At 48.7% G+C, this 26,846-nt stretch overlaps 2 protein-coding genes across 6 annotated transcripts in view; both read right to left on the bottom strand.

Moving 5' to 3' along the window:
* Positions 1-26,846, bottom strand: part of ATF6 (activating transcription factor 6) — a 93,080-nt gene that overhangs the window by 57,165 nt on the left and 9,069 nt on the right. For all 5 annotated transcript variants that reach the window (XM_074322379.1, XM_074322380.1, XM_074322376.1 and 2 more), the window contains 6 exons: positions 24,581-24,710; positions 23,559-23,762; positions 19,549-19,763; positions 10,739-10,924; positions 9,906-9,997; positions 401-529 (listed from right to left, as the gene is read on the bottom strand). In XM_074322379.1, coding sequence (XP_074178480.1) covers positions 401-529; positions 9,906-9,997; positions 10,739-10,924; positions 19,549-19,763; positions 23,559-23,762; positions 24,581-24,710 — 956 coding nt within the window. The remainder of the gene's footprint in view (positions 1-400; positions 530-9,905; positions 9,998-10,738; positions 10,925-19,548; positions 19,764-23,558; positions 23,763-24,580; positions 24,711-26,846) is intronic.
* The window catches only part of LOC109435251 (uncharacterized protein C1orf226 homolog), a 244,108-nt gene that overhangs the window by 209,100 nt on the left and 8,162 nt on the right, over positions 1-26,846 (bottom strand). The gene's annotated exons all lie outside the window — the stretch shown is intronic.

Here is a 26,846-nt window from a genome sequence, read left to right as displayed (position 1 = left end):
GCCTAAAACTCAGTTCAAAACGAATGTACATTTAGTGCTTTCAAATGCGGCACAAACTTGTTTGGTGTCTCTTACTCGGCAGTTGTAATGAAAAAAGCAAGAGCGTCAAATTAACGGGCTGATACCTACTCAAATGTGTATATATTGTGTGTGTTTCAAGATGTCTGTCAGTGCGTATAAACTGAGATTTTAAGATCACACCTCTACAGGAATTCTAACACTGGGAAAGGTCTCCGAAAGGAAATTTCTTCTCAAAAGTGATCGTAACAGGAAACTACTGACAGCGTCGGGAACCTGTCTGTTTACTACTTAGCAACTGCAACTAAACAATTGGGACGTAAGCTGCCCGACAGAACGCTCAGTCAGCCCCTACACGCCAGCTGAGCACACAGCCCTCTACCTGTAGCTGTTTTCCTGGGAACTGTCCGGTGTGTCTCGCGCTTCTTTGGCAGAAAATCCCAGAAGACGCCGTCTCTGAAGTGCAGGGTTTACACCAGGGTTCATTCTCCTGGAATCCTGTTCCAAAATGCTGAAAGTGTAAAAATGCAAAACAGTAAGTGAAACAAAACTGTGTCCCACCTGCTCTGCGTAGCTCTGAAGCCACCCCGAGTTTCTGGGTAGGTCCAGGGGCCGAGCAGGACAACACAGCACACTGGTGTGGCCGGCCCACAGCCTGGCATCTGTGCACGGGATGATTCAGAGAACACATTTACGAGTACGCCAACCCCTTACTCACAAACTGTTGACAACGCTGGCATTCTGTATCTTTTAAAAAACACTGTTATGTATGTGGGTATAAAGCAGAAATAAGTACAGTGCGCACATAAACAAAATTCCTTTTTTTAGATTTTTTTTTATTGGGGAACAGTGTGTACTTCCAGGACTTTTTTCCAAGTCAAGTCGTTGTCCTTTCAGTCTTAGTTGTGGAGGGCACAGCTCAGCTCCAGGTCCAGTTGCCGTTGCTAGTTGCAGGGGGCGCAGCCCACCATCCCTTGCGGGAGTCAAACCAGCAACCTTGTGGTTGAGAGGATGCGCTCTAACCAACTGAGCCATCCGGGAGCTCAGCGGCAGCTCAGCTCAAGATGCCGCGTTCAATCTTAGTTGCAGGGGGCGGAGCCCACCATCCCTTTCAGGACGCAAGGAATTGAACTGGCAACCTTGTGGTTGAGAGCCCACTGGCCCATGTGGGAATCGAACCGGTAGCCTTCGGAGTTAGGAGCATGGAGCTCTAACCACCTGAGCCACCGGGCTGGCCCTAAACAAATTTTAAACTCTGATAATAACTGAAAGAAGGTCTCCTGATACTGCAGGCTGGTATTTCCAATAAGGAAGTACCTCAGATGCAATGGGAATTGCTCTGTTTAGCAACAGTCACATTAATTAGCCTTTCATAGTCCCAGAGGGCAGGCATCAAAAAAAGCGAACAAAAAATTATTATAAAAATACTTCTATTTTTATTTACATGTAAAAATGTCCTCTTTACTTCTTTTGCTCCACTCTCTAATACCTTGATTCATCAGTGTATGTCCTCTTGATGGACATAAGTAGTTTGGGGCAAGCACACACACACACACACACGCACACACGCACACACGCACACACGCGCACACACGCACACATGAAAGACCACAATAGTTCTTTAACACTTTTAACTCATTAGTCCTGGGCGTAGAGGTCTGTACCATGGATTGTGTGTGTGCACTGTTTTATGACATCACGCACACAATTTACACCAGTTATAATCTTGAAATTGAACACAAAGGGGACCTGCTGAGGGCAGCACAGCAGAGGGAGCCCAGATTCTACGCAGAGAGTGACCGGGAGCAGGTGGCTGAGGTGAGCAGAGGGCCCCTGTAGCCAGGTGGCTCTCAAAGGAAGGTTCTCCCGGGGGCAGTCCTGTGCCCTCAGACCTGGGCGAGGGCCGACCAAAAGTGGCCACCTGTACGGCTGACCAATGACCTGTCAGTTAAACCAGCTTGGGATTATTCCTACTTGGAAGTTTCCAAAGAGCCCTCCGACTGTTCTTGTCCTTCCCCCGATTTACCGGCACCATGACGACTGGCCTTTCGGCTCACAGCTCATGGCTGCGACACGCAGATGCCCTGAGTTTCACTGTCAGCTCAGTGGGCTCCACCTGTTCTCACTTCTCGGCTACACCGGCCAGACATCAGTTTGGACACTGACTGCTCTGGATCACTATTGTCCCCAACGGCCACGCTGCTAGAGGTTACTACAGTGTGACGACAGCTGTGGTAAGCATGGCTACTTCAGAAACTTGACTCTTAGGTGAAGGGCTCACTCGACCTCATTTAGTGGACTTAAAAACATGACCTTTCCAGCACTTTCCGTCACACAGTCTACAAAGCACGTCAAGCCAGGCAGCGTGTCAGTGACGAGGCAAACGTTAGGATCCAAAGAGCCTCTGAGTCTCAATTTTATTATCTACCCATTGGCCCAGGAGGTATTTTGAAAAGGGAGCATATTAAGAAATTCTATAAAGAATCTTTTAAAGTTGTTCACTTATTGTTTTAAATTCTTTTTGTCATTTGGCCTCCTCTCCCTGTAGATTTTAAGTATGAAAATGAAATTTCTCTTAAGCTAAGTTACAGACAAGCTGACTGTCCAATTCAGCTCAAAAAACTATAAATGCTTGAACCCTACAAAATGATCTACATAAACTAATTTTAAGCATCGGAATAACTACAGATTTGTTTCCCTTGTTTTTTAATATTTGAAAGACATACAACAGCTTTATTTCACTGCCAGAATTCAAGATTGTCTCATCACAACTGTGACACCACAGATACTAAGGAAGGAAGTTGACAGGCCTTGTAATGGACAAATGTATGAAAGACTGTGACAAGTCACTGCTGACGCGAACCTTTAGACTCGCAGCCTGAGTGTTTCGTCATCATTCGCTGTCCAGTGAGGAAAAGCGAGGACGCAGAGTCACAGGGAGGGGAGGATGCTGACCGCACATGTCAGACCAAGAGCTCCCAACATGAGCAAGCAGACTAATCCAACTCCTTCCATGATTAGCTGACATCAGGTTCTACTCAGTACTTTCAAATAAGCTAATAAACACCAAGAAAATACAAGGCCCTGTGTCTCTTACAATCAGAAGCATGCTTCTCCTTCTTGCTACCACAAGGCGCAAAATAACCTTCCACCAATACACCTGGACCACGGTATGTGCCTGTGGGCCTGAAGGGAGCAGGTGAACAAACACGGCAGGTCATTTTGAGTTCCCCAAAGGTCTGGAAAACGCATGACAAGAACTGTGACTTCCAGCCACCCTCTCCCACCTCTGTAAACACCTGTCCAGGGTGCTCCCTCTGCCTGGATGCCCTGCTCCCCGGTCAGCCCGACAAAACCCTTCTTTCTTAGCAACTCGGGGCTACACTTTCTAACTGTCCACCATGCACGTGCTACACATGCTGTGCGAGAGGCTGCGGATGTAAACAAAGAACAAGGCGGAGCTTCTGTTCTTAAAACCGCATAAGCGTCTACAGTGGTGAACACAGCCCCAGCAGCCGACGACCAGTAACAGGTGTGAGTTCTGGGTGTGCAAACGGGGTAATTGGGGGCACCAGGAAGAAACACTTAGCCCCGCCTGGGGGCAAGCTGAACTTGCTCACGCCACCCTGCAATCACGAGTCCCTTGCTTCTCTTTACCGCTCCCCCACCTACACACACACCCATGACGCAGAGCTCTGGTCTGAACTCGGCACACATGTAACCACACTCTAAGTTAGTCTGCTTTTCCCACACAATATGGTACTTCCTACGAGGTCTGTAAGCAGCACTTTTAACACCACTCAGTGATAATTTCGTTGTGATTTCCTCGTTGATCTGTGGGTTATTTACACTGTGCTTTTTCATTTTAGTCAGACAGCTCTTAGCTGACACCTCTCTGTTGCTGATTCGTGGCTTAGCGGCACTGACCGTGAATGCATCTCTCTGTCTTTGAAGCTTCTTGACACCTCTCTCATGACCTAGCACAGACTGATTTTTTAACATTTTCATATATGGTTCTAAAAGTCTATGCACTGATAAATGCAGTGTTTACTTACACGGCCGTTAGATCATATCTGCTAATGCTAACATGCAAATCTTCAATAGCCTTGCAGATCTTCTGGTCTATGGTCTATGGAGGGGCAGGTTCACTAAAACCTCCTGCGATGGCAGTGGAATGTCAAGTTCCCCCCGTCCTTCTGTCAGCTGTTTTCAAGACATATTATTAGGTATGTGCTGGTTTAGCATTACTGTCCCTTTCTGGTCAACTCCACTTTTTAGTCACTGTGTCGTGACTATGTCTAATGACGCTTTTCTTCTTACAGTATGTTTGCCTGATAGAGCAACTCCAGCTTTCTTTTCGCTACTATTTGCTTTTTCCATCCTTTGACTTTCAGCTCTTCTGTAGCTTTATGCATGTGGGTATTTCTCTTGTAAACAGCACAAAGGTGAATTTTGTGTTTCCGCCCTGCAGGCTGGCAACCTCTGCCTTCTAAGAGCAGCATTCCGTCCATTTCCACTGACGGTGATCTCGAGTTATCATCCCAGACTCATTTCTGCTGTTGCACTTGGAGCTTCTGTGTCCAGTGGTGTCTTTCCCTCCCTTGCCCCTTCCTTCTTGTGGACGAGTCTGTCACCTCATCCCATGATCGTTCTTCTACTAGAGCTGGAAATGATACGCTCTAATTATGTTTGTTAGGGGTTACTGAAATTTTTTCTAAATGCCGATGTAATTTAATAATATTTTTGCCTACTTCCCCAAAGGAATAGCAACTGAATGCACTAACTTCAAATACACGCCTTCCAATGTGCCCTCAGGCAGCACCACCGGAAATCACTCCCATCCGCTGCATTAAACCTTACAAACCGGACAGACTCACTGTTCTCTTTCAGCAACTTTGTTAAAGCTTCATCCACACTTGTTACTTTTGTTGCTTTTGTTGCTGCCCATTCATTTCTGCATCTCAAACCTTCTTCTGAGGTTATTTTCCTTCTGTTTAAGATTGCAGGGTCCTTATTTTGTAGGATGCCCCCTCACTCTGGTTCATGATAAATTCAGGTTATGCACTTGGCGTAAGTGACCTCGTGCCCATCAGCGCACCCTCCGGAAGGTCCAAGGCGTCAGCGTGCGTCCTGACTGGGGATGTCATCCTGATGTACCCTTGTCTCTCTTGGCGTCTCTCATGTTTCCATTTCTTTGTCTCTGTGTCACATTCTGCACAATTTCTTCAGACCCATCTTCCCATTCACTATTTATTTCTTCAAATGTGCCTATTTTGTTTTAAGCTGAGCACTGTTTTTCTCATTTTAACTATTAATGATCACATTTGCAGGTGTTTTTTTTCCAAAATGTCTTCATTCCGATAGCACTTTTTTTCTCTGTCATTAACTCCCTCTTTAACATTTTTATTTTCCATTTTGTATGTGTTATTTCAAGTATCTACAGTCTTTCAGAGTCTGACCCTGCAGTTGTCACTTCCTCTAAGTCTTGCCCATGGCTGGTTGTTTCCTGGTGCGTTTAGTGACCTGGGGATGAGAGGGGGCTGGACGCATGCACAGCTGGAACTGCACCTGCGACTGTGTTTTCAGGGCTTCCCACTGACAAGGGCTTGCTTCTGCCAGAAGCCCAGCGGTACCACCGACACAGGGCCACTCACACTACATTTTCGTTCTGGGCTTTTAGGGGCATCACCAGGATGTACATTCAGGCTCCAACCGGCACAAGTGGGGGCTGTGGAAACGAACTGCCTGGGAAGCCAGTACAAGGTAGGGACTTATCAACAGTCCCTATGCAGTACGCAAGCTCCTTTTTCTCTTTTAGCAACCAAGAATGTCACTGTCTATCTGGCAGGAGGAGGAGGAGGCCTCAATTGTGACTTCCTACCTTGCTTGGTTCCAGAACTTTCTTTCCTGTCACCAAACTCTAGGCCAAAAGGATAGGAAGTAAGCCCAGAACAAACACCACTTCCAGCGCTAGCTGACCATATGGATTCATATTATCTTAGTATTTCTGGCCTCTGAGAAGTCCTTCTTCTGTCCTCAGTTCAGCCATTGAGTAAGAGTTCTGAGAATGTGTTTCCGACCACCACTGTGTGGTGTAGGGACTGCAAAGGGCTCTGTGCCTCCAGCTGCCAGGTTGCAGAACAGCAGTCCTTAAGATCTCTTGGGCAATGGGGGGAAGAAAAACACCTCGTGATATAGCAAAGAAGGCAGAATTTTTCACTCTAATTTTTAAAGAGAAACCTGGATTAAATCTCAGGTTTTTCAACTATAAAGTATGACTAAAACTCGTAGCACCAACCCCAATGGGTAGTCAGGAAAAAGGGTTTCGGACCACGTGGCCCCTGCCTCTACAGTCACTATTATTATGGGCCAGATGCTGGAATCCTGCGCCAAAAATAGCTGGGTGCCTTGTTTACCAGCCACATGACATCAACAGTCAGCACAATTAACCTTCTAAAGGCTGCTTATCTCCTTTGTCTGTGTGATAACTACTCAGTGACCCAAAACTCTTCAAACTGGCCAGTTTGGCGGCACAACCCTGACCAAACTCTCCTCCTTCAGATGTGAGATGTATTTACAGGCACCACCGCATGCCTTCGGGAAAATCGCCCTAGGGCAGAGGTGCATTTGGCTGACCTGTGCGTACATATGTTCTCACCTGGCCCCGTAGCAACAAGGAACCAAAGCCCCATCTACACCGACCCTCTGAGACCTTAACAGCTTTATTGCGGTAACATGATCTGCTCTGATAGCTGAGGTTCCTAAACATACAATGCTCTGGAAATCTCTGATTGAAATGTCTGTTTGGCCACACTGAGTTTTGTGGTGCCTGAGAAAAGTTCATGGAGAACTCACTACCTGTTTTTCAGAAGCCTACAGAGTTTCCAGACCAATTGAAACACAACAACACTTCTTCAAGAGGGCCAATAATTATCTTCCAACTGGCACTCATGCTGTTTAACTGCAGAGTCCCCACTCTTCTGGCCGCCTGCCAGCCTGAGAAGGTCCTCCGTCCTGGGTGATGGGGGCAACCAAGAAAGGCTTCTGCACAACAGACACGGGGCAGCTGCACCCAAAGGTCGGGGGTGGGGAGGCCGCAGCGTCCGCACCACTGCTGCACTCAGGGCTCTGCCCTCCCCCTGCTACGCCAGGTTCTCTCTGAAGCAGCAGTTCCTGGTGCTCGGAATTCCATGCAGTCTCTTTCCGGTGTCCCTCGTGGGGCCTGAGGCATCCAGCTTGCTCAGATGCTCTCACATCACTTCACTGCTTCCAGCGCTGCTCTGTGCTGCTCTTCTTTTGTCTAAGCCTTTTAACGTGGTTTGTTTTTTTTTGTTTTTTTAATTTGAACAGTTCCTAAAACTCCCCCTACTTCTTGGCTTTTAGTTCCTAAAGCCTTCACAGATCTTCTCTGGCAGTTCCTCAGGATTTTCAAGTATTTAAACTGTTCCCATTCTTAATTCCAGTTTATACCATCCATCGAACTTCTTGAAAACAAAACTTTGCTGGTAAAACAGAACCAGCATCTCCTCCTGTCACAATGGACCCATCTACTGCCCATGGAAGTGACATCCAGCCCCACACGTGCCGTGCCCTTCACCTCAACAGCGGTGACCATTGCCAAAGTCATTAAAATCCGCTGTTCCTGACTTTTCTTCCAAATCCCTATCGACTCATGAGGGCTTCAGCGGCAACACGTTTCGCAGTACCACCCTCGCGTCCTGCAGCGGGTCCATCGTCTCACGTGCCCGTCGACGCTGTCGCGGAGCCTCTGTGAAGGCCACTGTCACCTGAGTCGCGTGCTCCTTCAGGAGACCGGCCGCATCTTCACGTGACGTCTACTCACTCTCCTGCACACCACAGCTGTTCACACGTGTGTGTCTCTCACGAGACTTTGATTCATGTTTGCAGCCCTGGCTCCCTGCTCAGTAGCTGGCAAACAGTCGGTGTGTCTGACTGAATCAATGCATGACTACCTCCTGGGTAAGAACTGAGGGCTTGTGAGCACACCGGTTTTGAGAAACAGCAAATAAACACATACAAACACACTGGATCTGTTCTGGGGGGAACAGTTGTCTTTACAGGACAGAACTGAAGAAGCAGACAACGCGACCTGAAATATTAGCTGTGATAAAATACGCATGAGAAACAGTAATAGCATAAAGCCCAACTTCAACACTGGAAGAAAATGTCTGTGACAGACTGTGTAACTGGTGAGAAGAGGCTGAAGAAAGCCAGAGCTTTCTTAAAATCACCACCAAATTAAAACTATGAGCTGAAGAGAGAAGGAAGTTCTTCCAGGCTGGGGATGCTTGCTGTGCGTCAAGGCCCAGCAGCAGACGTGGGTAAAGGGCAGCGGAGTGAGCTCAGCAGGTCGTCCGTCAGGGACCAGACCCGCGCGTCACGACAGCAACTCAGGCCAAAGGGAAGGGCCTTTGAAAGGGGAACGTAACTAGCTGAAGACAGGAGGAAATGTAGCAGCTTACTGCGAACTGTGGGGAACTCATTCACTCAGAGCACAGGTATCTACCGATGGGACTCCTATGTGCCAGGCACTGTTCTAACAGTGAAAACCAAAGAGAGAAATCTCTGCGGGGAAAGAAGTAAAATAAACAAGTAAATTACACAGTCAAGTGGAATGTAAGACGTGCTACGGAGAAGTGTCAGGAGGAAGTGGGGGCAGGGGGCAATTTCGAGAAGGTGGTCGGGGACGCGTCCCTGAGGGTGCCTGTGAGCGAACCCTTGACGGGGGACTCTCTGGGGGAAGCATTCCAGGTAGTGGGAATGACAAACATGAAGACCCTGCCAGAAATTTCTCCTCATTCACGCTCTTCTCAAGGCCTCCCTCAGAGCCACCTTCGGAACACACAGAGCTGACTGTGTCGGCCCCTGCTGGGAACCCAGGTGTGGTGGCACAGCAGATACGGGGCCCTCGCGACCTGGCCCCACTGATACCTCCAACCACATGTCCCTCACGCAGCAGACACCGGAGCTGTCACTGTTTGCTGGCAGTGTCAGGGCACTGCATAACTGTGCCTATTAGCACGCTATTCCCTCTGCCTGTTGTGCCTTTCCCGTCCTTTCCACCTGGCAAACCGTCATCCCACGTCAAGGTTCAGCTTCCTCTGCGGGGATTTCCCTTATCACTCTGTCATTCGACAGAAATGCCTGAGCCTCTCCGTACGATGGACCTTCTCCCGGAGGACGTGACCTTCAGGGCTCGGTCCCTCCGCACAGCACACCCGTCACATGCCTGCAGCCATGTTTGCACATGGCTCCCCTCCCAGTGGTCACGGCACCTGCGACACCAGGGTCTAGGACGCTAACGTGTCTGTGCGCTGCCTGTGCATGGAGAGTGGGAACCTGAAAGAGGTCCTCGGAGACCCCTCTGAATTCTAGTACTCAGTGATCCCCTAAAGCGGCACCCCTCTAGGTGTGCTTAGCCACAAACCTGCATCAGAATCAACGGGGGGGGGGGGGGAACGTTCACAGATACCGAGGTTCTTGACTGTCTTTATGAACCTTGTGCATCAGAAACAGTCACGGTGCTCATGCACCACTGAGGCGGGGCTCATGCACACCCACAGGAAAGGCAAGCGCTGGGACGCGCCTGAGACAAGGCACCTCAGGGGGAGCTGGGACATGGACTCCAGGCCCTGGAACCCTGCTCTTCGCTCCGCCCAGCAGGGACCCATTTTGTGATCGAAGCTCCTACACTAGGAAGCATGGACCCTGCAGACCCAGCTGGAGAACACGGAAGGGGAGCCGCACTCTGCCCCCCTCACCTCTGAGAAGAATGAAACAAGTCTGCTCTTCTCTAGCTTCTGACCAGAACTGGTGAGCATTTAAAGGCTTCGCATTAGTATCGAAACACGTATCGACTCACTCACCTCATGGGGCCACAGTTCAGTATGATAAGCGCCAACAGGACCATCACACAGACGGCTCTGCGCTTCGGACTGGGGACTTTAAGCCGGTGATTCTAGAAGAGAATGACCACACGAAAAACAATGAAACCTCAACCTCACAAAAAGCAGCTCCTGAGACAGGAACGCGCCCCTCACCATCCTGTGAAGGTTTAACCAAACCCAACTCAAGGTCAGGAAGCAGAGCTTTCCCGAGATGACAGCAGACCCATCCAAACTCCCTTCTTGGCAAAGAGAGAAAGGTGGCGAAGAAACACAGCAGCCTTTTCACTCGAAAGGAAGGAATTCAACTACTGCACATTCTAAGGGGTGCTCAGAAACTTCTGAGACGCTTCTGTGGTGAGTGCCCTGTCCCTTAGCCCACTGTCCGCAGAAACACAACAGCTGTCGGGGCAGCCGGGGGCCGAGGGAAGCCTGCAGGGGCATGTGACTCGTGGTTCAGAGCTGCGCAGGGTCCTGCAGGGCACATACTTCATGAGCAGGACTGGGAGGATGGGCCTCACTGGCCAGCGTGGCAACAAAGTTGGAAGCAGAATGGAGGCCAGGGGGAAAGAGACAGGATTCAATTTTTTGGCACTGTTTCTTTTTCAGAGGGCTGCTGAGTTTAGTGAGAAAAGAGTGAGGGGACCAAGGAGGGGGCGCAGACCAGACGCTCGCTCCAGGCTCGTCTGTCCAGGGCTCAGTGTGCCCTGTGGCCCAGCACCCTGGCTTCATACAGCTGAACTGACACTGTCACATCCCTGCTGACTCACAGAGGAGGAATGGCGCCCGGCGCCCCTCCCAGCATCAGCACTCACCTCTGACACCACCTCGTCCAGCTGCCGCTTCAGCGCCCCGTTCTCCTCCCTCAGCCGCTGGTTCTCCGAGAGGGCCGCCTTGAGCCGGGCCTCCAGCCCCTGCATGTACTCTTTCTTCTTCCTGCGCGACTGACACGCCGACTCCCGGTTCTTGATCATGCGCTGCTGCCTCCTCAGCACAGCCATCTAGGGAAAGTCACACTGCTCAGCGGGGTCTCATTTTTACAGTTATTTTTAAACAGATTATTCAAACATACATTGTTTTGAAAACTATTACTCAAAGTACAGTAAAATCAAATGATTAAACGAGACCTTCTGGGAACTGATTCCTTCTGGCACTTTCTAAGGCTTGTGCGCTACTCTTCCAGTTCCCCTTAGAGGCTCAGCAAGTGTCTGACGTATAGACGTTACGTGTACCGAGAACCTGATGGTATCTCAGGCCCTGAAGAGCTTTCCAGAAGCACACACCCAATCACTCGTAAGGCCACCTGTACTATAACGTCACTATCATTTCAACTTCAGGGTCTACAGATGGACTCAAGACTCGCTGCTGCCCAGGGAAGGTGCGTCTCGGCGCCCCTCGCCTCCTGTTCCCGCCCCCCTCCTGTGCAGACTCTCATTAACTCAGCCCGGGGCCACCGCAGCAGGCGCCTAACAATTTTACCCGTCATCGGTCTCCCCATCCACCATTTCTAAGAAAACCTTCCCACCAAATCACTTTTATGTTGCTCTGCTACGGCAAAACAAGCTAGTCCTGCGTCCTAGCACCCACCGCAGGCCTCTGTCTGTCATGTGACGGCGCTAACTCCACAACTACTCAAACCACAGCCTGACCTGATGGCCACACAGGCCTAACCCGTTCCTTTATCCACACCATTCATTCCCACCTGGAATGCTGTCTCCTCCGCTGCCGTAATTCTAAGGACCCTCCCAGCTCTAATTCTGCTAAACCACTCGGAGTCTTGTTTCCTCTGAACTTGCTGGGCCCTTACAATGTGGAAGATGCACCTAAACACTCCCGCGGTCTCGCCGGTTTCATGAATGTTATCTCTCTCTCCACCTCGATTTAGACCAAAACCATGTAACCCTATTTTTTTGTTTACTACCCACAAGACCTACCATAGTCGAAACTTACTGAGCAAAATTACTTTTCTCGTGTTTTCTACACTCAGTATGGAACCTATTTGTTACAGCATTCGTCTCACTTATTCGGGGGAGGGGGAGAGGGAGCAAAATTCAGTCCATAAAAAGCACCAAATAATGTTAAATCGATTATTGTAACTACACAAATGACTGAATTACTGACACCTAAGTTTTGTAATGGACTTTAAAATATAAACATTCTACTGTGGGGTATTCAGTAACTCTTAATGAGACCAGTAAATGAAATGAAACAAATACTGACTCCTTCCAGAACAGCACACCCCCAGCCCACACTACGTTTCTCAGAAACAGGTATTCGGAAGCCCACCAAGTGGTCCCTGAGCAAAACACTGTCAACAACCTTCCAATCAGAGCCCACGAGGAAAAAAAACACTACGTGAGGTGGCGGACAAGGGAGTTTTTCCTTTGTATCCTTTTTTAGTAGAAACATTGTTACAAGGGTGCTGCCTTACGCAACCTTCACCTATAAAATCTCCCTGTGTAGTAACTGCCCACTCTCCCCTGATGCTACACAAGCACACACGCATGCACACGCGCTGAGCAAAGCCAGGGACCGTGCGCGGTGTCAGACCCGTCCGTGGACAAGGCCACTCTGCTTCCTGCAGGTCCCTCTGTGGGCGTCACCATCACGACAGTGCCGAGTCCGTGACACACTGCACAGTAGAGTGACAGAGTGCACAGGGCACTGGGCAAGCCCATCACGGGCAACCCGGGCAAGCGTTTACATGGAAACAACATAAAAGGCGACCCTCACTTTGGAGGCTCATTCATCTGGGGAATGTCGGGAGGCTTACAGACGGCGCACCGTTTACCCAATTTCAAGCAAGGATTAGGGATGTCTATAAACAAAGAAGGCACCTGCATGTTATACAGCGTTAAAGCTTCAAAGGCTGTCAGTGCACATGCCTCACGCTAAAAAAATGAAAACCACCTGTGGCCAAACATTCATTTCTTCCGTGGAAAAAGATATAATAGTTCTGAAAATAAAGTCAATCCTCAAAGCTACCAATAAATACAAAGGATAAAGACAATAAAAATAAATGAAACCCACAGGAATCACGAAACAGAGTTGCAACTTTATAGCTCAGCAAGCTACCTTCAGCTCTCTGAATATATAACATTTAAAGTATTCTGTACTTCCTAGACAAAAAAAAAGTACAATGTGCAGACTAAACACCACACACACACGGCGACAGTAAGCACATAACACTCGGGAGTTATAAAAAGACATAAACACATGTCCTTTAGAACTCATGATCAGGGGCATAAGAGCCTCAGAAAATTTTAACCTCCCATGTTTCCCTGAAAATAAGACCTAGCCAGACAATCAGCTCTAATGCATCTTTTGGAGCAAAAATTAATATAAGACCTGGTCTTATTTTACTATAAGACCAGATCTTATACAATGTAATATATGACCAGATATAATATAATACCAGGTGTTATGTAAGACCAGCTGTAATATAATATCATAATATAATATGAGGCTGGGTATTATGTTAATGTTTGCTCCAAAAGACGCATTAGAGCTGATTGTCCAGCTAGGTCCTATTTTCGAGGAGACAGGGTAACACTTTTAGTCCTTGAAAATCAGTCTTTAACTAGCTTTAACCTATCAAAATTTATCTTCTATTAACAACTAATATTCCTTCACATATTTGTAAAATCATAACCTTTCAGAGGGCAAGCCCTTCAAGAATATATAGCCATTGATACTTTCATTGGACAAATTTGCTATTCTTCTTTGTCAATTATCTATTCACATAGTATTTTGTCCATCTGATTGTGGAAACTATGGAACTTATACATGTAAGTTCAAATCAGCATTATTTGTAATAGCCAAGAAGTGGAAACCATCCAAATGTCCATTAGCTGATGAACGGATAAACAAAATGTGGTCTGTCCAAACAATGGAGAAAGATTTGGCGGTGACAGGAGCCCGTGCTGACCGCACTCGGCTACCACAGGCATGATGCTGGGTGAGAACTCATTCACAGAAGGCCACACCGGGTCTAACTCCACTGACACAAAATGTCCGAGACAGGCCACTCGTACAGACAGACAGCAGACTGGTGGCTGCCAGGCGCTGGGAGAAGGGTGGGGATGACTGCTCATGTCTGCGGAGCTTCTTTTTGGAGAATGAGAGTCTGGGATTCATCAGAAGTGATGGTGGCACTACTCTGTGAATACACGAAACACCACGAAATCGTACTTTCAAAGGGTGAGTGAATTTTACCTCAATGAAGCTATTAAAAAAATACCAACAACAAAAGACTGTGTGGGAAGCTATGGACTCTCTCCCCAGACACACGTGCACACAAAGTCTGACAGACAACCACGCGAGTGCAGGTCAACGTGAGGACCGGGGACCTGTGCACGGGACACTGAGGCCCGTCGTGCATTCCTTTCAGAAGCCCCGACTGGCACTCTCACACCTGAAAGAGGAAGAATCAGCTAGAACGACCCCGCCGGAGGGCGCCTGGCTGACATCTACCTTCTGACTCTCCGGCTCTGGGAAACTCCTCCAGGTGTACTTGTATGTGAACAGCACAAAGACCACATTCCTCAAGGTGGAATGTTTAGAAAGGACTGCAACACCTGAAACAATTACGGAACCCCTATGATACAGACTACCACCCAGCAATTAAAAGACTAGGAAAGGTTTTTACATGCAGATACAGGACGCTATGAGACGTTCCCTGAGAAAAGCACGGTGCAGGGCGGCTACGTACAGCGTATACCATTTCTGCAGAACAGGTAAATAGGTACAACTGTAAGCACGTATACACTCAAGAACTGTCTCAAGAAGGACACACAAAACACTAGTGCCAAGGACTGCTTCTGGGCAGGGGACCCGAGTGGCTGGAAAGCACCTTCCACCAGTGTGGAAGGACTGTCTCCTGCCGAGTCTCCAAGGGCACGTTGCAGGAGGGAGATCAGAGAACAGAGAGAGACAGACGTATTTAGTTATTTATATGAACCAGCATCCTTCTAAAAAATAATTATTTTTTTAACCTTATCAAGATGCCAAACTAAAAAATACAGAAGAATGTGGAAGTTACCACAACATAAATCTAACCTAATGTAATATATCGGGGGGGGGGGGGGGCGGAACACCTCTGTTCACGTCCCTTTCCAAAGCTACTGTAACCACAAATGAAATCACTTGCCAAAAATTTTATTCAAGATCAAATTTTAGAAGCCCCACACCTCCATCGAAAGAGAAACTACAAATATTTTAACAAAACATGTTTTTCTTTTACTTGCAGAGTCGCTGGTAGTAGGAAAGCCACAAAGAAGTAATTTTTTACTAAAATCTGGACAGCTTTTCAGATCGCCACATCCCTCCGGATGCATTTGTTCTGATGGACCCCTCTGCTTTCCAGCGTGGAGAAATATCATGGTCTCAAAATCTTTGTAGTTAAAGAATTCAGTCACTGAAAAGTACTATTCAGTAATTATCTCCTTAGATCTAAGCCAGCCACAGGATTTAAGGATACTCGGCTCACTCTGACCTAACACAGGACCTAGTCTTGGATCTTACAAATAAAACAAGCAGCTTAAATGTCAGAAGCTGTGCTTTGTTTCTGAAATGGAAAATAGGCACTCTCCTTTTTTCTAGGAGCTTCTCTGCATTGTAAACAGATTATTTTAGGTTCACATTTTTCTTGAAAGAAAATGTGGGGGGTCTCTGGCGAGTCACGCTCCTGCCAAGTCCTCCTGGGTCCAGTGAGAATACAAGGCTCTGGCCACTGTGACGAGGCCATTTCTCAGGCTGTTTCCAGCCAGAACCCATGAGACGAGGTACCGTCTCCCTCTGGACAATGAGGCGGCTTGGTCACTGCTTCCTATACAAGTAGGAGATTCCCAAAGTTCAGCGTCCGTCCACACAACAAAGGAACACTCACAACACCCATCGGGGCCACCTCCACGACACTTGAAATCTTGAACTTGACTGTATAACACTGTCTCCAGGAAACGAGAAGCAAAGTTCGCATGTGCTATGCCAGGGGAATCAATCCCTTCACACCATTTCTAAGAGATGCAGGCAGTGGAAAGGCCCCCTCGCCACCCCCAGCTTCTCACGATGGCTCTAGTGACCCAGCGCAGGGAAAGCACAGGGTAGAGACTGGGATGGAAGGGGCCAAAGCCACGAAGTACAGAATCAGAAAAGGGTGCAGGGCAGAGTTTGGGAAACGCTCAGCGGGGAGCATGGGTGGAGAGGGAGGCCGCTCACCACAGCCTGTGCCCCCACCGGCTGCCACCTGAGCCGCTTCCGGTGCCGACCCAGCTCCGGATCATCCTGTCCATTGTTCCCACTGACTGGTTTCCATGAGGGGGTTTTGCTCCACCTCTGCCCTCTGTGGAAGACGTAGAATATAATTTCACCACGTCTTTTTTCCCTGGTCTTTTGTCCCTATAACCAAAACAATGTAACTCCATGACCTTGAAACTGGGGCCGCGACGTTTCACTACCGTCACGGATTATGACGGGTAGGTGGTAAGCGCACTGCCAATTTCAACAGGCTACTTGTCTTCACGCCCCTGGTTTGCAGTCTGGCAACATTCCAGAGCCTTTGAAGACAGAGCAGCATGCTGTCCTGCGATGGCATCTGAGCAGGTCCAAGAGTGCCACTTACGACGAGGCGAGCACATAAGACAGCTGCACTGAACGAGAGCCGTGCTCATTTTTTCCATCAGAATCAGAGCCAAAATCAAACCATACTTCTTGAAAACTTAGGTGCGGTTTCCAGACTCAAAGATTTACCAGCAAAAGGCAGGAAGGGTGAGATGCTAATCTGAACCAGGCCAAGTGTTTCACAGAGAAAACGCGGCCCTTAATGCAGTTTGCAGTCACGGCGCTGAACACACCGCTGATGGCAGGAGCAGGCCTCCCGAGAGTGAGCCCAGCCAAACAAAAGAACAAAAAGGTAGAAAGAAGAAGCCATGTCAGCATTTCAAAGCCACAAAAGACTGATACGCTTTTTTCCTTTTAGCTGAATTACAACTTTTTCACATTTTTTTTGTTTGAAAGCACAGAATGAAAGTTTGTCTTTTGGGCCATTTTGAATCAGGAACGTATGTTCATTCCAATTTATCTAACTGAACAGGACGTGAGCCCAGGAGATGCGTGCACTACGCAGACCAACCCAGGTCTAAGATAGGCAGTCCAACGCCCTCGTCCTCTGCAGCTGCTTCTGGAACAGACCACTTTGGGTCCCCGAGTGGCCTGACCGGCTGACAGGACAGACTGGTGTTTCTTCACATGAAATAAACCTGAAGCCAAAGCTCGCCCTGAAGAGGCTTGGCGCAGCGCTGCCGGGCTGGCCAGGGAAACCCCAGGGCAGGCGAGCGGCACTGCACTCGGGGTGGCCAGGCTCCTGCCAGGCCACGCACTACTTCAGCCTTCCTCTCGCAATCCTGTCAACTAACTTCTCAAGAGTAACAAGAACGCTAGCCAATCAATACTACTCAACAAGAAAAGCTCGTGAGTGCTGAGTCTGGACCCCTCGTCTCACATGCCCCCAGCCTCTCAGCACTGAGAGTCGTCATCAGGAAACGACCATGTTCTCGGACTGCCCTCCCGAGGGCAAAAGCAGAGCAGACATGGTCTTTCACACCGACTTACAAAGGACGGCGGGCTCAGACACCAGCCAGTAATTCACGGAAACGTTTAGAGACCTCAGCATCCAACGACAACTGCTGACATCAAGATGCTCACTGTTCGATACCAGAGAAACCTCAGAGAAGAAGGAAGCCCCTTCTGGTTTCCACACAGCGACCGTATCGATGAGTCTCAGGACTGGACTTATGGCCGTTCTCGGTGTCCTCGGGGACAGCGCAGGGCCAGGAGCCTCTCTGTCGCAGGACAACCGTCACATCCGGGACGATGGCTCTGTCTCCAGCCTTCGCCTCCTCACTGACCCAATCCCCCTGCGCCAGTCTCCTCCTGCGACGCGGGTTCTGGACAGCCCCCGTCCGGGCTCTTCCCTGCTCTGCGCCGTGGTCGGAGGCGGTATCTCCAGTAGCGCAGACTGACATGAACTTACACTTTTTAACAGCTGTGGTAGACGGCTGACCTATAGTTTTTAAACCTTCTTTATTTTTTCTCATGTCTAAGATATTTCATAGCAAATGTCCTAAACATCCTTAACGTCCTTAAACATCCTAAAACGTTACATAAAAACAGCTTTGACTACTTCCCATCGCTACTTCTATTTGGGACTATTACACGAGAAACACTGAAATTCATAATTTAAAGAGTACTAAAAGGACATTTAAAGGATCATTTCTTTTAAATCCTCTTTCATCATTCTGAACCTTCTCAGTATCCTGTGAAAGCATATTCTTTATTGGTTGTACAACTTTTGAATTGAAAATATGATGGAGTATGTTCAGACTTTTGTTACTGTGGTTCACTTACTGTAGAAATCTTCCCAAATACCAAAAGGAGAGAACGCTTACACCCACCTTCAACGTCTATCAACATTGGGCCTGGGCCTGGCTCCTGCGCCCATCACCGCCCCACAGTGTTTTCAAGCAAATCCCACCATCAGGCCCTCTTCAGCTGACACACACACGAGGTGCAGTGCCTGGTATGCGCCTTGTCGTGGCCTCAGAACACACTAACACACAGACCAGGCCTAATCCCACACGACCGTGTCTGTTCTCAGGCGACACTAAGGGTCCCCTCTCATGACGCGGCACATGCGGCTGACAGGGCCCTGTACTTCCATCAGACAACAGTCCTTCCAGGGTCTTCAGAGCACTGCCGTGGACTGAGGCTGCTACTGCTGTTTGGGCAACAGTGGGGCGACTCCACGACCACGCGGGCTGCTGACACGCTGGGATCCAATCTGGGACACAACCAGCCGTAGTCTGATAAACAACCTCACATCAGTCACAGGATTTTAAAAGTACTCTCAATACCGAAGAAAAGTAGAATAGCAACACTAATAACCAGTAATACTGGCTTTATTTTAAAGAAAACGTGCAGGGTTTGCTTTCCACCCAGTCTGAGAGAAGCCCCTGCTGGGCTGACAGTCGGACTTGCCCTTTCATCACACTGGAGACCCACGACGCTCAAGTACCGCTTAACAGGTACCATGAGGTTCTCTGCGCCCCTTTTAAAGACAGCAAGAGCTAGTGGCAGGAGCTGAGACTGTGTGTAGGGACAGGCCGGTCTTAGAGAATCTGCTGAGATTTATAAATGATAAAAAATCCCTACAGCGTGCTAGAAAATCGGAAGGTTTGCAGAGATGGGAAAGTACCCAACAATCACCGAGAGAGACTTCCTGAGCGTGCGAGTCATTGCTCGGTGGTGAGGACCCTTCCACAGTCAGGAGAGATGCTAAGTACAAAACCCCAAAAAAGTATTTCCATCAGGAACCATCTAGGACCCTGTAAAATATGAAGGGGACGGGATGGGAGGGGTGAGCAGGCCCCAAGGAAGAGGGGCGCCCGGACACACACATCAAACCACTGCAGACTGAGCCTGCGGACAGAACACAGCTGCCCCGCATCAGCCACCACAGCCTGGATGTGCGGTGTCAGCACCCTGACCCACAAACCGCGACCCTTTCAAAACCAAAACCCAGGCAACGGAAGCAGAAGTGTCGTGCTCTTGCCCTGAGCGTCACACTCACATCTGAGCTCCTCATGGCACTCGGCAGGGCCGGTTTGGTGACAGCCAGTTTTCCGGTCGCAGGGCCGCCGGCCACGGGGGCAGGGACCACGTTCAGCACGTGACTAGGGAGCTGTGCGGCACCCCTGGCGACGGCGAGGACGGGCTGAGGAGACGGCAGGGCTCCAGGCGCCGGCAGCTGCACCACCGCAGGCTGAGACAGCAGCACGGTCTGAGCTGTGGGGAGAAAAACGATGTGGGATCAGAGGGCACAGCTCCTGGGCAGGAGAAGCTGACGGACGTGCAGGAGGCAAGACCACGCAGGGAGCCGGAACCACCACCAACTCAAACGCAGCCCCAGCGGCACACTCATCATCCCTGGGGGCGGCGGCAGCATGTCACGCTCTTAACGACACCATCTGAATTTGTTCCCTTTGAAGTTACCAACAGGGTATTTGCATACACTTTCCCAGCGACACATGCGCACGCCCAGTGTGCTAAGTTATACACAGATGTCCGTAAGTGTGGACCTCTGAAACTGATTGGTGCTAAAAGGATTTTTCATATTATGAAGAGCAAACCTTCACAGTGAACACGGAGAACCACACGTGTCACGTGAATGCATTTAGAAACACACACCACACCAAAGACAGATGAACAGAGATTCCTTAACTCAATGCTTGGGAGAATAATAAGGGGCTATAAAACACAAAAAAGTTAACCCCATTTGTGATGAATTCTTAGCTAACAAGCACAGGAAACAAACCTGCAATTCAAAATAGTCTGTAGCTAACAGCAACTCCCTTCCCCCCAAAATGGCCTAATCGTTTCTTAGTCCTGACATGTAGCATTGTTTTAAAGTTCTGCTCATCTGCGAAGACTCACGTAACCCCTAACTGTGGTCTGTTAAACCCCGACTTGCTGAGCACCCCTTTCGGATCTGGCCAGTTTTTATAAGGTGCTGAAAGGCCCACAGCTGCGGGAGCCTACAAAGAAAGGTGCTGCAGGAACCAGCAACTGACATCTCATATATATTTATAATTCTTCTTTAAGGGGAAAATAAGCATTCTACTTTCAGATACTGTAACATGACCCATGTGAAACTCAGCACTGTGTTTCAAAGGATCAAGGGAAACTGAAAAAGTAATGCTTCAGAACACCCGTTTAAGAACATCTGTCTTAGCTTAAAAAAAAAATCACTTCTATAAAATCAAAAGACAGTTTCACATGGCCTCAAAAAAAAACATGCTAAAAGTAGCAGAATTTAATAGTATTTTGTCTCAGATAAATTAGCAAATTAGTAAGAAAGATCTAAAAATAATTTCATAGGTTTGTAACATGTACAATTTACTTGGGCGTAAACGATGACTAAATATTTCGTCTTCTCATTTTCCTTTGGAATAACTTATTCTACGAAACAAAAGCATGTAAAATGAGGAAGTGACTCAGAGGCTGATACAAATATGCTTATGCCAAACATACAAGTAAAAATGATTAATAAATACAATACATAGCCTATGACCACATGTTAGGCTTTTAACAACATTACTAAGACCTTACAGCCAACCTGGTACAAGAGAGAGAGAGAGACTCAGCATAAAGCTCCTGCCCTGAATACAAGTGCTCCTCTCTCATGTCACAAATACCACGTCACCCGCGACGATCATGACTGTCCTTTCCGTTTCTTTGACTGAGAAGATACGTGCATTGAGAAGGCTATTGTGAGCTTAGTAATGCTTTAAAATGAATCTATACTTTACTAATCAGAAGTGTAGCCACAGAATCTGGAAACAGCACTAGCGGTGCCCGAGACAACCACAGACGCCGCCTGACAGGGTTTGTAGCCGCGCTGGCTCCGACGCCTACCACCCACCCCCAGGGTCACGTCCACAGGCCCAGACCAGCGACTGAAACCAACACTTCGAGGACAGCACTATCAGCAGCAGTGCTCCAGGTCTTCTGAGTTTAGAAATTACGATAAAATGTCCCCCCAAACTAAACACCGTTCCATAAATTTGGGGACTATTCCAAAGATTACAAGGTGTGGTCAACATAAAGAATCCAGTCATTTCTAAGACAGGGTCCTACTTCCAGCTCGAGTCACAGGTCCACAGCATTGGCAGATGACACAGCCAGGGCGCTTTGTACTATTTCTTAAAACTAAGTTAGGAAACTGATCCGCGTGTGTACCGTCTGTCCCTCCGGGAGGAGGAAGGAGCCACTGCCAGGCACGGTCTGTGGGCCACCTGCCCTCCTCCTCCCTGCTCACCCCCCTCCCCTCCCTGAGTGCCTGCACCTAACTCCAGGAGCCTCTAACATAGGCACATTCGGGTTCAAGCCGGAACAGGGAGAAACTGAACTTCTGTCACAGTATGTTCAAGGAGAGACTGACAACGCCCGGGGCCCACCCTACAGTGACCTGTGAAGTGTGCCCTGAGCCCAGCTGCACTGCAGGGCATGCCACGGGCCTTCCACAGCGAGAGCTGCCCCTGTGGAAACAGGCGGCACACAGCAGGGCTGTCATCCACTCCGCCACACCCCAGGCCTCTTGGGTGTCACGTGCTAATCCCGATGGAGGCGGCTGGATGCCATGTCGGGTGCCACGGCCCATGGGGGTTGCTGACTGAGTCCTTCCTCTCCAACCAGCTAAGAAGGTTTCACACAATGTACCAAACAGTTTCTGAAGGCCCAGGATAGCAGCGTGCCTTCTGTGTCCTAACTTTCTCATCTCTGCTATGGGGAGAGTGACAGCAGCCCCTGCACAGAGCCACTGGGAGGATTAACTAGGGTGGCAGCACACGGAGGCACGGAGCAGCGTCCGGCACACGGCCAGGCTGACACGTGAGCCGCCGCCGCCGCCATCCTCCTCCTCCTTCCAGGTAATCGCTTCCACAGGGCCCTGCACGGGTTAGTAACTCCTTAGTGCTCACACTGACTGTTATTTAACTGCCAGTGTAAGTTGGCTGAAGGCCCAACTGGACAGAATTCCTGGGACAAGGACCACATGCCAGGATTCTTTTAGCCAACAAAGCAGTGACCCTGTACTGAGAAGGCAGGTACTTCAGGTTTGTTTGGGGTTGGTCGGGATTGGCTGATGGGCTTTCAGCGGTCCGTCCAATCTCTTACCTACTCTTCTTTTTATTAAGTTCCTAGTGTCTAAGACCATGAAATAGAACAAAGCTACCTGGATTCAAATTCATGACCTTGCCCTCATTAAAACCATGCTCCAAAGAAATGCGCTCACAGGCCTTAGCTGGAACCAGAGCCAGAACAGCAAATGTAACGTCACTGTTTATTTACAGCCCAAACCCCACTAACAGTCCTACTGGGAGCCGACCAGCTAACTGGGGAAAATGGCTTGACAGCCTCCCTTTACTCTGTGCACACATATCGGCCCACATACGACAATGAGGCATCTGCCCTGGCCCAGGATCTCCAAGCCCTAAACCTGAACAGAACCAAAGCCTCAAACTTGAACTTTCAACACTGACCTCAACTCCTTGGAGAATCAAGTATGTGAGGCCACCTGGTGGACAGAATGTGGAAACACACACGCCTTCCGGAGCTGCAGACACCCGTTCTGGTCAGCTCGGAATGCCTGCGTAGGACCCAGTGCCACCCCCTCAGAGATTAACAGTTTGACTCTGTCGCCAAAACACCTATGAGTCCTGAAATGGACTACAGCATTTTAAATACTGGCCTCTCCTTACAAACAAAAACGTTCACAGACACAAAAACCTCAGAATAAAATGGCACCTAGAAAGTTTCCCAGATTTTCTTCTTCATTACACGTGGCTGTGTAAACCACACTCTTCCAGGCAGGTGTTTTCATAATTAAACTGGAAGCAAAAAGCAGCATCGGGGATAAGTGATCCAGAGAGCCAGCTCTCCTGTTAGTCGTCTCTGCAACCTCCTAGCAGAACAAGTCCCTACACCTGGCACGTGCTCAGAGCCCACAACCTGAATAACACACTGCGTGGCCCAGGCCTGCTGGCCACCGCTCACACGCAGCCTCCAATTCCAGTCGGGTACCTTCAGTGGGTGCAGGATGGATACTGATGACGGGCGGCTGCTTGGCCAACGGCAGAAGCGTCGGCAGTGTCTGAATAATGATGGCTTTCGCCGGGACGCTGGGGTTTGTCTGAGTCTTGGGTGCTGCCGGGAGTAATAAAGGCTTGGGCTGAATTGAAGGTTTTAAATTCACTTGAAGTTTTTTCTTTGGAGTCAGTCCATTTTCTGTAGAAAAACCAACAAACCACAAATCAATCTGAAGGCAATTAAGCAAAGCTTGGAAAACAGATTCTATTCTACACCTTAACCTTGGACGTAGGTCATTTTGACCTCTGAGCAACTGTCTTTTCCTAGAGTTTAAGCAGCGCTCCTCTACACCTTATGGACCAAGAAAAGTCCTTAATGTAAGGACGTTCTTTGCTTTTACTGAGGTATAACTTATATACAACATTCTGTTATAGTTTCGGGGTGCAATAGAATGATTTGATACTGTATCACAAAATGATCACCAGGGTAAGTCCAGCGAACTTCCGTCAACAGTTACAGTTATTTTTCCTGCCATGAAAACTTGCTCTTAGTAACTTTAAATATGCAAGACAGCAGCTCGTATCAGCTACAGTCACCACCTGTCCAGCACTTCGCCACTCACTCATGTTCATGTTACAATGGGAACGGGAACGAGCTGGGCTGCGGCTCTGGGAAGGGGCTCCACGGACTGGGGGCGGAGGGCACTGAGACTGCTGGAGAAGCCTGGAGCTTAAAGTGCTACCAAACGTCACCGCCAAATGGCCGACATTCCAGGTCTTTAACTGAAAAACTGAATTCTCTCCTGAAGATGACGGCACCTGCGCCACTGCTAAGTGGCTTTCACCTCTGACGACAGAGACCACCACGCAGATGCCGACCCTTCCTCCCCACATCAGCTACCCGTAACAAACAAGATGCCACCAAATTAGAAACCCAGTCCATCCCACACTGTCTTCTCAGAAACGGAGCGAAGCTCAGGCTACAACAGAAAGGACGAGTCAGAGACAGAGCGGTACCGGCTTTGCTCCTAGGGCCAGTGACAGGCTTGTCTTCCCTCAGTGGCTCTGCCGAGCAGGGACCAGGAGAGCTCTCCCCATACAAGGAGAGGGGCGACATCTGGGAGGCAGGACACACATCCAACTCCTCCTGCAGCAAAATAAAACACAAAGTCATGCAGAGGAATACAACCCTCGCGCAGACAATCATGTAGAAAGAGAGGCGAGACCAACATCTAAACAGGGAAACACGCCAGGCCACAGCAACGCACAGGTGTGCTTCCTGGGAACGTGCTGTGTTAGGTGCCAGGACACTGCGCACGTGGGCGCCCCACAGGAACACACTCAGAACGCAGGGGGTCACGAACACCACCTGCGTCTGCATCTCCCCACAGCCTGCACGGCCTACGTGGCGTCTAGTCACAGACGCACACCTGTCGCAGGGCTTCCGCTTAAAGGCCAGTAGCCTTTCCCCACAATCTCCCGTTCAGTCTCACAAAAATCTCAAACACAAACAATTCTTACTATTTTTACCCTTTTCAATTATTAACACTGTCGTCTGTCCCACGTGCTTTGTAAGAAGGACACACACTGCAGGGAGCAGGGCTATTTTATTGAATGAGGACGCTGCTAATACGAAGACGTGCTGTACAAAGATAGTATTTGCCAGAAGTCTTTTAACATTCACTGGATCTATCATGCTTTGTTAGAATCCAGAAAGCTAACATAAATCAGGATCTCTAACCTGAGGAAAGGTGTCTACACGGAACAATGGAGTGGGCGGAGTCCCGACATCACGCCCTCCTCAAAATAATCTATGAGATTATTCAAAGAAAATTTAAGAGACGATTTGTTTACTCTCAGCATGACATAGGCCCCCTTAAGTCAAAAGACCCAGAAACCATAAAGGAAGAAGACACATATTTGGACAATAATGAAAATGTTTTATAATAAAAAATAGAGCATAAAGTTAAAAGATAACAGGATAAACAAAGTGATGGATTATAACTGTCATAAAATGGGAGACCGTGAGTCCAAAATGATGAAAACAAACAAAGAAACAAATCTGAAGTGTGCTGGGAAAAGGCATTTTGACGCTGGCAGGTACTTGCTCCCAGGGTACCTATCACAGTGAAGGGACAGCGGCTTCACCAAGGACGAGCCTGGCAGCTGTGCCCTCGCCATGTGGGAGCACAGCGAACGCCGTCAGTGAGTCAGGACACACCGAACAGTGAGACAGAAAAGCAGACAGTGTGTCACGTCTGTGACACCCCTGCCATGGACTCAAACCCTGACTGTCCCTGAGGAAACACCACACAAACCCAACTGAGGGACACTCTGCAAAGTAACTAGTCTTTAATCTCCAAAAGTGACCAAGTGATGAAAGTCGAGGAAGAAAGAACTGACGCAACTGAAGGAGATTAAAGAGATAAGACAGCTCTGCCCTGCGTGACCCTACGCCACACCCTCCCGTTAGTCTAGGGGACATGTCTGGGACGAGCGGCCCAACCTCAGAGGGTGGAGGGTTAGGTGACAGCAATGCAGGAACGCTTACTTCTTGATTTGGGTGGCTGTACTGTGGCTATGAAGTCATAGCCTTGTTGGCAAGTAGACACTAAAGTATGGGGTTAGGGGTGACGGCATCAGGTTAGCAACGGACTCCCAAATGGCTCAGGGAAAGAAGTTCTTTGTAATTTACTTCTAACATTTCTGTGAGCTTGCGATTGTTCCAAATAAAAAATTAATCTAAGCAAGAAAACAATAAAACTAGTGTAACATCTGAGTGGTGAAAAGTTTCCTCTGAGTTACAAAAAAATGCAATAAAAGATCGATAATGTGGCTATTACAAAAAAGTATTCCTGGAAAAAATAAACACCAGGAATAAAAGTTAAAGACAAATGACCGATTGGAGGAAAAAAACACTTGGATGATGTGCAATCAGGCACGTTCAGAACTGAGGAGAAAGTGATGACCACAGTCCCGGGGAAAAGTGGACCAGAAGCTGAACTGACCTCTCATGAAGGACATGCAAGGAGGCCTCACGCATATGAAACATATGACAAGATGCGCAACCACACTCGTAATAAAGGAAACAGGAAACCAAACGTGCTGTGTGGGAGGGACGACGGGCAGAGCAGCGTCTCACATGCTGCTGCTGACAAGTCACACCGTCCACCCCTGGGGAGGGAAATGTGGACAAACCGGCAGCGTCACACGTACTCGGCGCTGCACGAGCTGTCAGGCTGGAACTCTCATGGGGCTCCAGCAAAGGTGGGGGTGCAGGTAG

The sequence above is a fragment of the Rhinolophus sinicus genome, linkage group LG17 (genome assembly GCF_036562045.2).
Source record: "Rhinolophus sinicus isolate RSC01 linkage group LG17, ASM3656204v1, whole genome shotgun sequence".
Classification (NCBI taxonomy): domain Eukaryota; kingdom Metazoa; phylum Chordata; class Mammalia; order Chiroptera; family Rhinolophidae; genus Rhinolophus; species Rhinolophus sinicus.
Note: the sequence above shows the minus strand (reverse complement) of the source record. Positions and strands in the feature narration are given on the sequence as shown.